At 37.4% G+C, this 13,164-nt stretch overlaps 1 protein-coding gene across 1 annotated transcript in view; it reads right to left on the bottom strand.

The window, feature by feature from the left end:
- ttc21a (tetratricopeptide repeat domain 21A) overlaps positions 1 to 13,053 on the bottom strand; it is a 35,577-nt gene extending 22,524 nt beyond the window's left edge. The window contains exons 1-14 of the mRNA XM_003221862.4: positions 12,934 to 13,053; positions 10,266 to 10,395; positions 9,327 to 9,440; positions 8,877 to 9,043; positions 7,405 to 7,527; positions 6,632 to 6,789; positions 5,691 to 5,775; positions 5,226 to 5,324; positions 3,973 to 4,168; positions 3,441 to 3,538; positions 2,593 to 2,793; positions 2,062 to 2,191; positions 974 to 1,131; positions 159 to 371 (exon numbers count right to left, since the gene is read on the bottom strand). Of these exons, the coding sequence (XP_003221910.1) occupies positions 159 to 371; positions 974 to 1,131; positions 2,062 to 2,191; positions 2,593 to 2,793; positions 3,441 to 3,538; positions 3,973 to 4,168; positions 5,226 to 5,324; positions 5,691 to 5,775; positions 6,632 to 6,789; positions 7,405 to 7,527; positions 8,877 to 9,043; positions 9,327 to 9,440; positions 10,266 to 10,395; positions 12,934 to 12,960 (1,899 nt within the window). The 5' untranslated portion in view covers positions 12,961 to 13,053. The remainder of the gene's footprint in view (positions 1 to 158; positions 372 to 973; positions 1,132 to 2,061; positions 2,192 to 2,592; positions 2,794 to 3,440; positions 3,539 to 3,972; positions 4,169 to 5,225; positions 5,325 to 5,690; positions 5,776 to 6,631; positions 6,790 to 7,404; positions 7,528 to 8,876; positions 9,044 to 9,326; positions 9,441 to 10,265; positions 10,396 to 12,933) is intronic.
- Between the last annotated feature and the right edge of the window lie 111 nt (positions 13,054 to 13,164).

The raw sequence follows: 13,164 nt of genomic DNA, 5'->3' as shown, positions 1-13,164 counted from the left end.
CCCATGCTAACTCTTGCAAGAGTGAATTTCCCTTCAGAGGGGAAGATTTCACTCACTTCCTGTTGTCACACACACACATACACACACACACACCGTTCTTAATTAGGAGTCATTTGTAAGTTGTATGTTTTTAACTGCCTGTATTTAATGTTTCTTACCAGTTCTCCATTGAGCCGAAGAGCTTCAGCGAGTTCCAGGTAGATGGATACTTGTTCACTTGTAGTTAAAGGAGGTCCCTGGCCTTTCTTAGTTTCCCCTTTCATTTGAGGTAAATTGACAAGCATTTTTAAGACTTTAATGGCTTCTGGGTATTCTCCACCTTTATTAAGTGCTCTAGCCCTGATGAAGTGATACAGTGGAGAATCACGAAGCTGGTAAAAAATTAAAGAGTGACACTAATAAGACAAGTCAACCAAAGCCTCACCCTGAAAACATTATATCTGACATATGTTCATGAGGGTGGTTTTATTAATCAATTTCCTTGTATTATACTTTTAAAAGTGAGACCCTTCCACACACTCATATAACCCAGAATATCAAGGCAGAAAGTCCCACAATATCTGCTTTGAACTGGGCTATCTGAGTCCACATTAATATATGCCAGTTCAGAGCAAATAATGTAGGGTTTTATTCAGCTGTGTGGAAGGGGCCTAGGTTATATGGCTGTGTGGAAGGGGCTCTTAGGCTGGATCTATACTACCATATAGTCCAGTATAATGCAATTCAAAGCAGATAATCTGGATTCAGAAACTAGATGATATGGCAGTGTAGATGGGGCCTAGATATACAAATGAGGAACTAAGATTTGATTTTTAACCTCTTGTCCTGTTCTTTCCTCAAGTGTGGTTGGAAACAGAAGGGGGTTACTTGTGAGCCAACTTGCTTTGGTGCTTACAACTAGATGCAAGAGTAATGCCAGAAGAAAGGAAGAGACAATTCTAGCAGGTATTTGAAATATTTTGCTAAGATTCACCTGAAAATTGTAGCTAACCCCTATTTCCAGTGAGTGGACGCATTCTTTTATATTTCCTTGAGACAGGTGAATTTGGGCCATAAGAAGGTTAGCATCTGTTGATGTTGGATCCAGCTCTAAACAACGCTGCAAGGTGCCTTGAGCAGTTTCTAATTCTCCTGCAAAATAGTCCAACATTCTTGTTCTAGTCATTCTTTTCCTTACAAATAATGTTATGTAACAATTCTCAAAAGCTAATGCAGACCTTCTTCCAGTTAGTGCCCCAGTTTGGGTACACTAGCTTTGGTACAGTGAAGACAGTGGGATAAACTAGAAATATTCACAATACCTCACAACCTCTGAGGATGCCTGCCATAGATGTGGGCGAAATGTCAGAAGATAATACTTCTGGAACATGGCCATACAGCCCGGAAAACATACAGCAACCCTGTGATCCCGGCTATGAAATCCTTCGACAACACAATATTCACACTGTTTTCATTAAAATGTATCTTTTCCTCTCTTTTTTCAATGTCATTTAAAATCTGGCCTTACACATTTATAGTATTTTCAGTTTGAACTGAGGAAAGGTGAGATGCAGCAGGTATACTGGCTAGTGCTCAGATACTAGTACCAACTCTTCAAACATCGAGAGTATTTTCACCAGAGTTTAAAAAATATCTGAAGTGCTTTGGATAAGTCAGAGGATTAACGTACAACCTAATAAACGGACAGGTGCTCTTAAATTTTTTTAAAGAGCCGATTTACTAAAGCATGCAGTAGTTTTTTGCTGCTGTACTTCTATATTATGCCGATTGAAATTCAGGGCACACACCAGAGATCAGCTGCAAATGCTCTCAAATACTTTAAATATTTTCATTCTCATTATGTTTATAGAGAGGTTTAAGGTGAATGCATTCCCTCCCTCAGTAACAAGACATATGGTTGTATAATGTAACTTAACTGTGCATAAGATAAATTCTCGTTTTAGCTGTTTTTACAGAACAACTCTAATCCTCCACCTCTGAATTTGTCAAGATTGCTTTTAATGAACTAAATAATCCAGGTGTCTTTCTGTTCTTTGAATAGGCAATCAGACATGAATTTACCTGATAAATATTTAACCTGTGCCATTAGAAAAAGAGGCTCTATCATTCCAGGAGCTGCTTTCACGAGTGGGTTCAAAATAATAGTTGCTTGTTTAAGAAGAGAGGATAAAACTTGACCAGGCAACCGTGGCTATTAAAAAAGAAAGAAAGAAATGAAATTACATTTTTCCCAGAAATACATTTCTATTCTAATATATAGATCCCAACATAACTATATTGCTGTTTATGAGCCTCAGTCTGGTTAGTCATTACACATACAAGAGCTTATAGAAATATTCATGTTAATATTGCACATTATTTTATTATATTAACTACAGAAAAGAGAAATGAAAAAATATCCAGCAATTCTTGGGATCTGTTTAATAACTGCCAGAAAAGACATAGGATGGCATCCTATGTCAACCACAGACTGTACTTCTCTAGCTGTCTCTTCTCACCGGCAAAAGGTCCAGGTGAAAAGGTTCTCCAATGATTCCCCTAACACCAAGCCCATGCCCAGGAAATTGGGGAGCATAAAACAAGATTTCCCACCTGTGTAGGACAAAAGACCAAATATTCCTTCACTATTTCAATCAAAAACATAGGGTTGAGCTTTTCGTAGTATTCAATGCTCAAAGGAAGACCATGCAAAGCAGAAAAATGAAGTTCGGCAGCTTCATTGAGAAGGGCACTGGCAGTCTGTTCATTCTTGTTTTTTCTTGAAGCTATCACAGCCTGAAGATAAGCTAGGGTCTATGAGACATAGAATATTAAATTTTACTGGGTATGTTATATTTCCATGGTAAGATCCTTGAGACTGTTACCTCTCAGATATGCTGGTCTGAGCTGAAGAGGACCTAACACCACACTGGTTTTCCTCAGCCAGGTTCATCCCATAATCTCCTAACTGCTTCCCCTTATCCGATTTCAGAGATAATAGGGGTTTTTTTTCATGTTAGGAGCAACTTGAGAAACTGAAAGTCACTTCTGGTGTGAGAGAATTGGCCATCTGCAAGGATATTGCCCAGGGGACTCCTGGATGTTTTGATGTTTTACCATCCTTGTGGGAGGCTTCTCTCATGTCCCCGCATGGAGCTGGAGCTGATAGAGAGATCTTATCTGCGCTCTACCTGGGTTGGATTTGAACCGACAACCTTCAGGTCAGCAACCCAACCTTCAAATCATCACTCGTGCCTGCACAAGGATTTAACCCACTGCACCACCAGAGTCTCCAGCTAACAGGTAAAAAAGCAGCTGTGGCTAACATTTGAAGGAACATCTAAAAATTACGTTAAGTAAACGCTACCACAGTCTGAGGATACCAACATGCAAGGGGTCACTTATCATCAATTCATAATCTACAGTAAGTGCAGAATCAAAGAAAATAAGTGCAATCTAACTGAAGATTTCCCAATGGATTGCTGAACTTCTTTTAGGAATTCCAGTTGTTGTTCTGCTTCCTCTAGCTTCCCTCCAAGCACCTGGCACCATATAATTCCTGTAAAACAATAAAGTAAATGCAGCAGTAAATATTTTTCACAAACCACAAGCTTTGAATTGTAAATCAGAAGTCATATGTTTGGTAACAAGACAACATATATTGGGATAGTATTGTGTCAGAACAGCTCAGAGAAGTGACTTGTTGAGCTGCATGCAATGCTATTTTAACTGTTTTTCTCATTGTCTGTGGCTGATAATACAGCTCCTTAAAACTGGACTTGCAATTTGACAATCTCGGAATTTCCACATTAATAATCCACTAGTCATCTATCCTATTTGGAAGATATGTGTATCGACTCCTCCATGATGTAAAAAACATCCATACCTGAAGACATTTATCCTATGTGGGAAGCCTAGAAATGCATTGACAATGGAATACAGCAAAGTTGAAGGCAAATACTTATTTCGACTAATAAAGCATTAAGGGCCTACCTGTCAGTGACTCAACAGTATTTTCATCCAGTTCTGTAGCTTTTCTATACCACACAGAAGCTTCCTTCCAGTTCCCTTGTAGGATCAGCTGATATCCTAACTCATTTGAAAAACGTGCATCAGAAGACAGCAGGTTGATGCCTGTTTTTCTAATGAACTCATATACTTCCTGTAGGATATCTTGATTTTTCCCAGACTAAAAGTTAAGGAGGGAGGAATAACAGATGTATAGGAGACACACAGATTGAAAGAGTTCTGTGGCATCTTTAAAACAGATTCAGCATGTGCTTTCATGCATTATATTCCATTTCTCCAGATTCATGGAATAACATATACACTGTTATACATAAGCATGGTGTAAATGGCTGCTGGGGTGGGATATAGGGAAATGGGATGCAAAAACTGATGACTCTGTTGACTAGCCATCAGCTTTTAGATGATTAGTGAGCATAGTTCCTATAATTATGTTCCTTATTCCTCTAAAAATTGATGACTAGTGTTAACAATACAATTGTCATTTTTGCATCCCATTATATTGTATCCCATTTGGCAATAAGTAAGGCAGTTAATTCATTATAAGTATGTCTAAACAAAAAGCCAATTTTGCTAAATTGTTTATTATGCCTAAAGTATTAAAACAATGAGTTATGCTTTCCAGATGCGTTTGCTTTATTATGCTGACACCAGAGTGCCTCGTTCCATTTTACAGTCTTTAAAGATTTAATGAAAACCAGCCAGTATGCAATGTGCCAAAAAAAAGTCTTGTCCCTTTTTCAACCTTTGGTGACAGACTGAAATCTTTTAAAGCTGTTTCCCACTCATATCTTCACTTACAACTTTTTTCATGCACTACAGTGAATTTCAGATGAGTTACAGAATTTTCATTGTAACCGGATCCATGCACTGGTGATATATATCATACATCTGAACAATAATTGTTTGCTGTTCAAAATAACTAAACACAAACAATTTATGAAATAATACAATTAATAAGATCTTCCTCATTATTAATTCACTTATGTATATCCCACCTTTCTCCTAAGATTTATATTCTAGGCATCTTACATAAAGTAAAATAATGCAGAGTCATAAATAAAAACATATAAAAAGTTATTGTTGAACTGATCTCCCCATATCACATCCATAAGATTTTTCAGAAGTAGGAAAGGGGAACAGAATATTTCAAATAGATAACTTTGCCAATGAATTGTAACTAAATAATTTGAAAATTATCAATACAAATTTGGCCTTACCAGTCTGCTGATCACCAACATTTTTTGAAGGTGAAGTTCTGGTCTTTGAGGCTCTTTCATCTCGAGAGCACCAATGAATTCTCTAAGTGTATCCAATGCCTACATTAAAAGGATAAATATTATTTCACATCAGGAAGACAACAATTTTTGAATGGTTTAACATGACTCAATAAAAAGGACAAAGACTGCTATCTCATCACACATTTGAAAATCTTCCTTCAAGTGTTTTAAAAACTCAGTTTTTAGAACGAAATTTGAGATACAACAGCAACAAATTTTGGAAATTCTTCAGACCTTGGGGTATATATGCATATCTAAAATAAGTATATTTCCAAAAATATCAACTTAATGCTAAGCAGTGCAAAAATATAGCACACGTTACCAATGATAATTATCACAATTATTTTGAAAAGCCCACAACACTGATTTTACAGCATAAATACTAAGAAATACATTAAAACTCACCATTGTTTGATTCCCAGTCATAGTGAGGTGGTTTACAACCAAGTACTGAAGTCCATCTATATCATTAGGTTCCTTTCTTAGGATCCTTAAACAATATTTGGAAATATTAGAAATCATAGTGAGGGACAGCATATGCTGACTACATAGCAACATTGTAATAAAATACGAAAATTAATAAGAGATTTGGAGTTCATTTTCTAGTGTTATTTTTTTTAAAGAGCCTGTGGAGAGTAGAGCTAAGAATCATTAGATTTTTTTTCAATAGATTAAAAAAAAAAACTTCCGCAGAAATAATGTGACAAGACCTGGCTAAGAATGTTGGGGTTGGTAGACCTCGGATTGGCTGTCTTAAAAATCATGAGCAAACTCCAATATCATTCTGATCCATTTGGAAACAAGCTCTAAAGGGCAAAAAATGTAACAAAATTGAGCTACTGTTTAGAAAAATATCATTTTATTGTCACAACCAACTTTAAACATTTACAGAAACTGTAAAAATGTAACAATACAGAAAAAAGAAACAGGACATCATTTAATAACCCCAGAACCAAGGAATCTTGCGTTACTCTGCTAGAATCTAGCTATTTATTCCCTTTATCAATTTTGATTGGACCAGGCAAATGTGAACTTAATGCATCCATAAAAGTTTTCCCCTAAATTTCATTCATCTCCAACAGGTGTCAATATGTCTAGCCCAGTGGGAAATAATGAGAATTGAAAGAGACTAGGAATGTATGGAAAGGAAGATCATCTGAAGCAGAGGACAGTGGGGCACATTCTCTAACTGTGTGCAGGAAGAGGGTAGCAGCCATTGGCCTTTATATTGCCAGCTGTTAAGAAGTACCATTAATTTCATATAAATGCACCATAAAGGTAGACCATGCAGTTTGCAAATTACATGACATTTCCTAATTTCTTCCATTGTCCAAGCCATCTCCTACCTTTTACTTTCTTCTATGCTTTGCTCCCAGTCTTGCAGTGCTAAATGTAGCTTCATCTTGGTGACAAGGGCTGGTGTGAAGGAGGGGAAGGTAACTACCAACTGGCTAACTATTTCGAGAGCCCCTGAGTAATTCTGCTGCACCATAAAATATTTTGCCTATAGAGAAAAGGAAAAGAGGTTGAAAGCAAAATGCACCCAAATAACATTATGCCACTATGTCACAGATGTAGATCACAATGCAACAGTGAGAGACAATAGCTGTATTTTCTGTACAGTTCCTATAGGTTGCAGAATTTAATTACTGTGGAAAATGTATTTCAAAGCATGGGGTAAACTCAAATCCTGATAAGTATTAGTACTTCTCCTAATGAAATGTAGGTACTGTTGCATTATCTGGGCGGAAGTCAAAAGTTGGAATCTAATGTTATTCTTTTCCTGACTAAATCATCTAAAATATATTTGACCCAAATATGCTACAAATGCAGCTCTGTGCAGATTTATTTATTGTCCCATTAAGTTTGGTAAGATTTATTCTCATTTAAGTCTATGTTAGATTGCAATCTAAATTTGGTTTTGTAAATAAGAAAGTTCACCTGTCAACTAAAGTGCACATATACCTAATGATTTTAATGAGTTTTGGTGGCGACATTCTACATAGGATTAAACTTTAGGGTATTTGGGTTCTGACAGCCCAAAGTACTTGAACACCCTACCTCCAAAACAAAGAAAATGAAAGCAATAAAGAAATTTGAAATAAATACAGTACTGTACCTTTCCCATCATCCCAAATATATCTGAATTGTCCTGGTTCCCTTCATCCAGATATTTGATAGACTTCTTAACTGCATGAGGTTTATCAGATGTAACATATATCCATCCTTTCAAAACAAGTCCCTGAAATAGTTTAGAGAAAAAAACCAGATTGTAATCCATATATTTTAAAAGACTTTTTGTAATGTTGTATTTAAAATATTAAACTGAAATTTAGTATTGCCCTAGCCTTGAATTTTATTTTCTGGTACCATCAGTTATTCTCTTGTCGGACCTGTTAATTTGACAGCCTAATCTGATGGCTCATTCAGGCAAACCAAATATTTTGTTTTAGTGGTGGGTGATTACCACCACTCCTCCCCCCCCCCCCCCCAAAAAAAAAAAAAAGAACCCAATCATGTTCTGCTAATTGCAGGCTTTTGGGCTAGAAAAAAAAATCTATTTATTCCTGACAGGTTTTTTTTCCTTGAAAGTGATTATTTTTAAAAAACCAAACAAACAATATCTTTCACTTGCAGTTCAGTTAGGAAGAATCAGAGTAAAACCTTCATGTAAAATGTTCCTATGATGGGATGGTAAAACCCATCTCCTCCTCTAATACCATATATATTCATGTACAAGTCAACCTCATCTATAAGTCAAGATCAGGGTTGGGGGCCAAAATTATGGATTCTTAAATGACCCATGGATAAGTCAACGGTCATTTCAAGTAGAGGAGAAAGCATCAATGCTGTCTCAGGGAGTCAGCCCCCCCTGGTGTCTCCTGCCATTTATTTTTTCATCCAGACATTCCAAAAGGCCAGAAGCAGCACCATAGCAGAGTGTTGATGCTCCCCCCCCCCAAGCTCTCCAGGAAATAACTATGCTCTTGGTGGTTCTACTCTGAAAAGCGGGTGGCTCCTTTTTATATATAAGGTATGGTACTCCTACTGACCTCTGAATGTTGGTTGACCCAGTTTACTGGGGTTGGTTTTCTGACTAAACTTTCTAGACTATAGCCCACAAAAGATATTCCTCAAAGCACTTCTAAATTTAAAAGACTTCCCCTAAAACATATGGTAAGTACCCCCAGCTTTGCCGGCACTAAACATCTATTATAATGGCAGAGATGAAAGACGACTAGAATCAGTTTCTGGATTTCTTGAAGTAAGTAACAGACAACATCAACTGACAGTATTTATATGTTAGGTATCATTTGAAGCTTTGTGCAGTTAAAGGAGATAGTTCCTTCACTGCTGGATACAGAGACATGTACCCCTTTCCCCAGCATTTTTGCTTAGCATTAGCCCTAATCCAAAATGGTGATACTTGGACAGAACTGCTGTATCTGTACAATTATTAAGGTTGATGGAACTGAGCGAGTTCCATATTGCAGGCTTAAATTTTACAAAGAACTTCAGAGGACGGAAAATACATTTAAAAACAGATTTTGTAGTTGAGATGACAGGGACAGCCTGACCTATTCATCCTACCTCCCTTGCACCATTGGATATTTTCAGCATTTTGTCAACATACTCCTTTGCTTTATCATTTTTATTCATAAGCCACAGAAACATTCCAGCATAATACAATGCATTGCTTCCAGCAGTCTTCCGGATTTCCTTTAATTTAGTTTCTAAATCCAAAACAGCAGAGGAATCTGAAAAGTAAATACGACAGATTATAGTATGTGTTTCCCTTATATTCCACTTATTTTAATTCTTTGTCCTTATGAGCGGTACAACAAGAAATGTCCTTTAGCTTCTTTGGGTTTGAGTCATTTGTACCGAAACATCTGGTCAATGATTTAATATAATAATAACTGATACAGCTCTCCTAGCCAGGTTTTAATTTAACAGATTTTAATACTGTTCTTATCTCTCATTTCATGTTATTCCTAATGATCGGAACAAAATATATTTAATTATCTGGAACAAACTCACCAACTTTTTCACATCTTTTGTGTGCATAAATGAGACCAAGGAGGCAGCATAAAGAGACATCTGCATGGCGTTTTCGGGCGTTCTCAAGGAGCGAGATGCCTTCTTGGATTCGTCCTGCAAGGATATTGCATGAACATTCAGGAGGCTTTGGCAAGAGGAAGCCAGAGCTTAATTTTAAGCAGTGCAATCCTATACACATATATTCAGAAGTAAGCCCACATGAATCCAATGGTATTCTTTTGATTGCAAGCAAATTACTGCAGTTCAGTTTAACCATATTGTAAGAACGTATCATTTAGACATGATAGGTTTTCTCACTTTCTGCTCCATATGTCAGTTTGAATGCAGAGCCAAATATCACGTAATCTTAAGGACAATTTTCTGAAGCTTTTTAGTGTTTGGCATTTTCAGATTTTCTAAAATAAAAGTTTCTAGCTTGTGTTTCAAAATGTACATCTGTCATGCTCAAAAACTAAATATCCTTTTTTCAGTTTGGCTTTCAAGGTAGTTTAGGATACTGTACTTCTATTATTCTTTCTTGATACTTAATAGAAAAGCTTTTTAAAATTGCCTATTTGGAGGTGAGTGACAGGATTTAATATCAAAATAATACAAATAATTAGCACCTCCACATTGCACAAAGGTCTCATGCAATTCTTCCACACTTGTTTTCTGTACTTATTTCAGAAGAAACCATCATGCACAATTTCATTTCTAATTAAGATTTTTTATTCAAATTATGAACATTAAAATGGGAAAAGGCGGTAGAGCACGCCTGGGCCAACTTGGGCCCTCCAGGTGTTTTGGACTTCAACTCCCACAATTCCTAACAGCTTTCTCATGCCCAAGGTAGATATATGGGCAACACTGTAGAGGTTTTGCCATAAAAGGAACAGGAAAAGGTGTATACATTTATTGCATTTTCCTTGAACTACTTACCAAGGAGCAAGGTTCCAAATCCTTTGAAGAACAGCAGCACCGAATCATGAAGATGTTTAGCGAGTTCAACGTTTGTCACATGAACAACATGGTTGAAGTATTTTTCTTGAGCATAATATAGAATTCTAGCCTGGAGAGAGAAGAATAAAGAGCTGGAAATTAATCTTTATTCAACTCAATATGTTAAACAAATTATCCACAAAAAGTGTGAGATTATCAAATTGTCTACAAGCCATCTTTATGTGCTTTTCAGAGCTAGATACCAATATTCGGGAGTAAGCCTCACTGAACTCTATGGGTCAGACTTCTAAGGCTCCATCTACACTGCCGTATGATGCAATTCAACACAGTTAATCTACATTCTGAAACTACATTATGTGGCAGTGTAGATGGGGGCTGGATCATACTTCTAAGGCATGAGGACCTACTGCATATGGCTACACTTTGGACCCATCTACACTGCCATGTAATCCAATGTATCGCAATGCATATTATCCACATTGAAGTGGATTTTATGGCAGTGTAGACTCATATAATCCAGTTTAGTGCTGTTCAATCTCCATTTTATGAGTTTTAGGGCCCTTCCAGACAGGCCCTGCATCCCAGGATCTGATCTCAGGTTTTCTGTTTATCCCAGATTATCTGGCAGTGCGGACTCATATAATCTAGTTTAAAGCAGAAAATCTGGAATCAGATATCCTGGGATATAGGGCCTGTCTGGAAGGGTCCTAAATTGACTGTTGGAAGAGACCTCATGGGCTATCCAGTCCAACCCCCTGCCAAGAAGCAGGAAGATGACATTCTTCCTATATGATGTAGATAGAGGAAGGCAAAAATAGTATATAAGAACCTGTGTTTCGTTGTTCTGTACCCTTTTTTCCTGGAGACAGGAGGGTCTATATTCTCTCTGGCCACTGAGAATAAATGTCTCTTTTTCTACAGCCACCGGAACTCTCTTTGTCTCATTACCTCAAACCTTTGTCTGCCATTTCAATTTTAGTCGCCCTCCTCTGGACACATTCCAGTTTAGAATCAACATCTCCCTTCCATTGTGGTGCCCAGAATTGGACACAGTATTCTAGGTGTGGTCTGACCAAGGCAGAATAGAGTGGGAGCACGACTTCCCTGGATCTAGACGCTGTTTATGCAGGCCAAAATCCCATTGGCTTTTTTTGCTGCTGCATCACATTGTAGGCTCATATTTAACTTGTTGTCCACGAGGACTCCAAGATCTTTTTCACACGTACTGCTGTTGAGCCAGGTGTCCCCCATTCAATATCTTTGCATTTCATTTTTTCTGCCTAAGTGGAGTATCTTGCATTTGTCCCTGTTGAACTTCATTGTGTTAGTTTTGGCCAACCATCTCTCTAATCTGTTAAGATCGTTTTGAATTCTGCTCCTGTCTTCTGGAGTATTAGCTATCAATCCCAGTTTGGTGTCGTCTGCAAACTTGATGATCATGCCTTCTAGCCCTTCATCTAAGTCATGAATAAAGATATTAAACAGAACCGGGCCCAGGACGGACCCCTGCAGCACTCCACTCGTGACTTCTTTCCAGGATGAAGAATCCGCATTGGTGAGATCCTTTGGGTTCATTCACTTAACCAATTATAGATCCGCCTAACTATAGTTTCACCTAGCAGTTCATAATGGATTATATGGCAGTATAGATTGGGGCCTTATAAGTATGACCCAGGCCCCATATACATTGCCACATAATGCAGTTTCAGATTGTAGATTGACTATGTTGAATTGCATTACATGACAGTGTAGATGGGACCTAAGTGTAGCCATATGCAACAGGTCCTCAGTTAACTGGAACCCAAGCAACCAGCAAAGCAATTGCATAATAGTACTTTAAATAAAAATTAAAACGGCTTTGTGATTTTTAATTTGTATTGAAAGTATTGCTATTTCAATTTCTTTTGCTGGTTGCTATGGTTCTGGTTAATAGAGAGCCTACTGTCCATTGACTTTACGGATACACATGTATTTTTAATATTTGTTCTGATATACAGTAGAGTCTCACTTATCCAACATAAACGGGTCGGCAGAACACTGGATAAGTGAATATGTTGGATAATAAGGAGGGATAAAGGAAAAGCCTATTAAACATCAAATTAGGTTATGATTTTACAAATTAAGCACCAAAACATGTTATACAACAAATTTGACAGAAAAAACAGTTCAATACGTCGTAATGCTATGTAGTAATTACTGTATTTACGAATTTAGCACCAAAGACGTATTGAAAACATTGAATACAAAAACATTGACTAAAATGCAGACTGTGTTGGATAATCCAGAATGCTGGATAAGCAAATGTTGGATAAGTGAGACTCTACTGTACATATTTTAATGACTCCTTTTGTTGATGTATTTTAACAATGAGGAGAAACTTATAAATACTATTTTATTAACAGGTGTGTTTTGTATGGTTTTGCCATTTTATCTTGAGAGGCCTGATGAGCTGAGGCATGACTGGCTTCATAGAAAGGTAACTTTATCCTATATATGGGAGAAACCAGCTGTTCACTAAGCCATATGCAGTATATGTATCTATATATATGTAATATACAGATATATATGTGTGAATATATGTATGTGTGAATGTATATATGTGTATATATATATATATATATACTGAAATACAAGGAAACTGGAGTACCAAAACCTGAGGGTCTCCATCAGTCATGTTCAAACTGAGCAGAACGTTTGAACCACCAACCGTCAAACTGCCCTATTGACGCATGCGCAACACCACCAACAACCCCTCCCCTTTTTAAAACGAACACTCCGAACGGCCAATGGTCGCCCGACGTGCGTGGTTACTGCCGGTCCCGCCCCTTTTCCCTCGCCCTGTTGCTAAGGTAAGCTTTCGCTCTGGTCATTCCTGCTC

This window comes from Anolis carolinensis, chromosome 6 (assembly GCF_035594765.1).
Source record: "Anolis carolinensis isolate JA03-04 chromosome 6, rAnoCar3.1.pri, whole genome shotgun sequence".
Classification (NCBI taxonomy): domain Eukaryota; kingdom Metazoa; phylum Chordata; class Lepidosauria; order Squamata; family Dactyloidae; genus Anolis; species Anolis carolinensis.
This window is presented reverse-complemented; position numbering and strand designations above follow the sequence as displayed.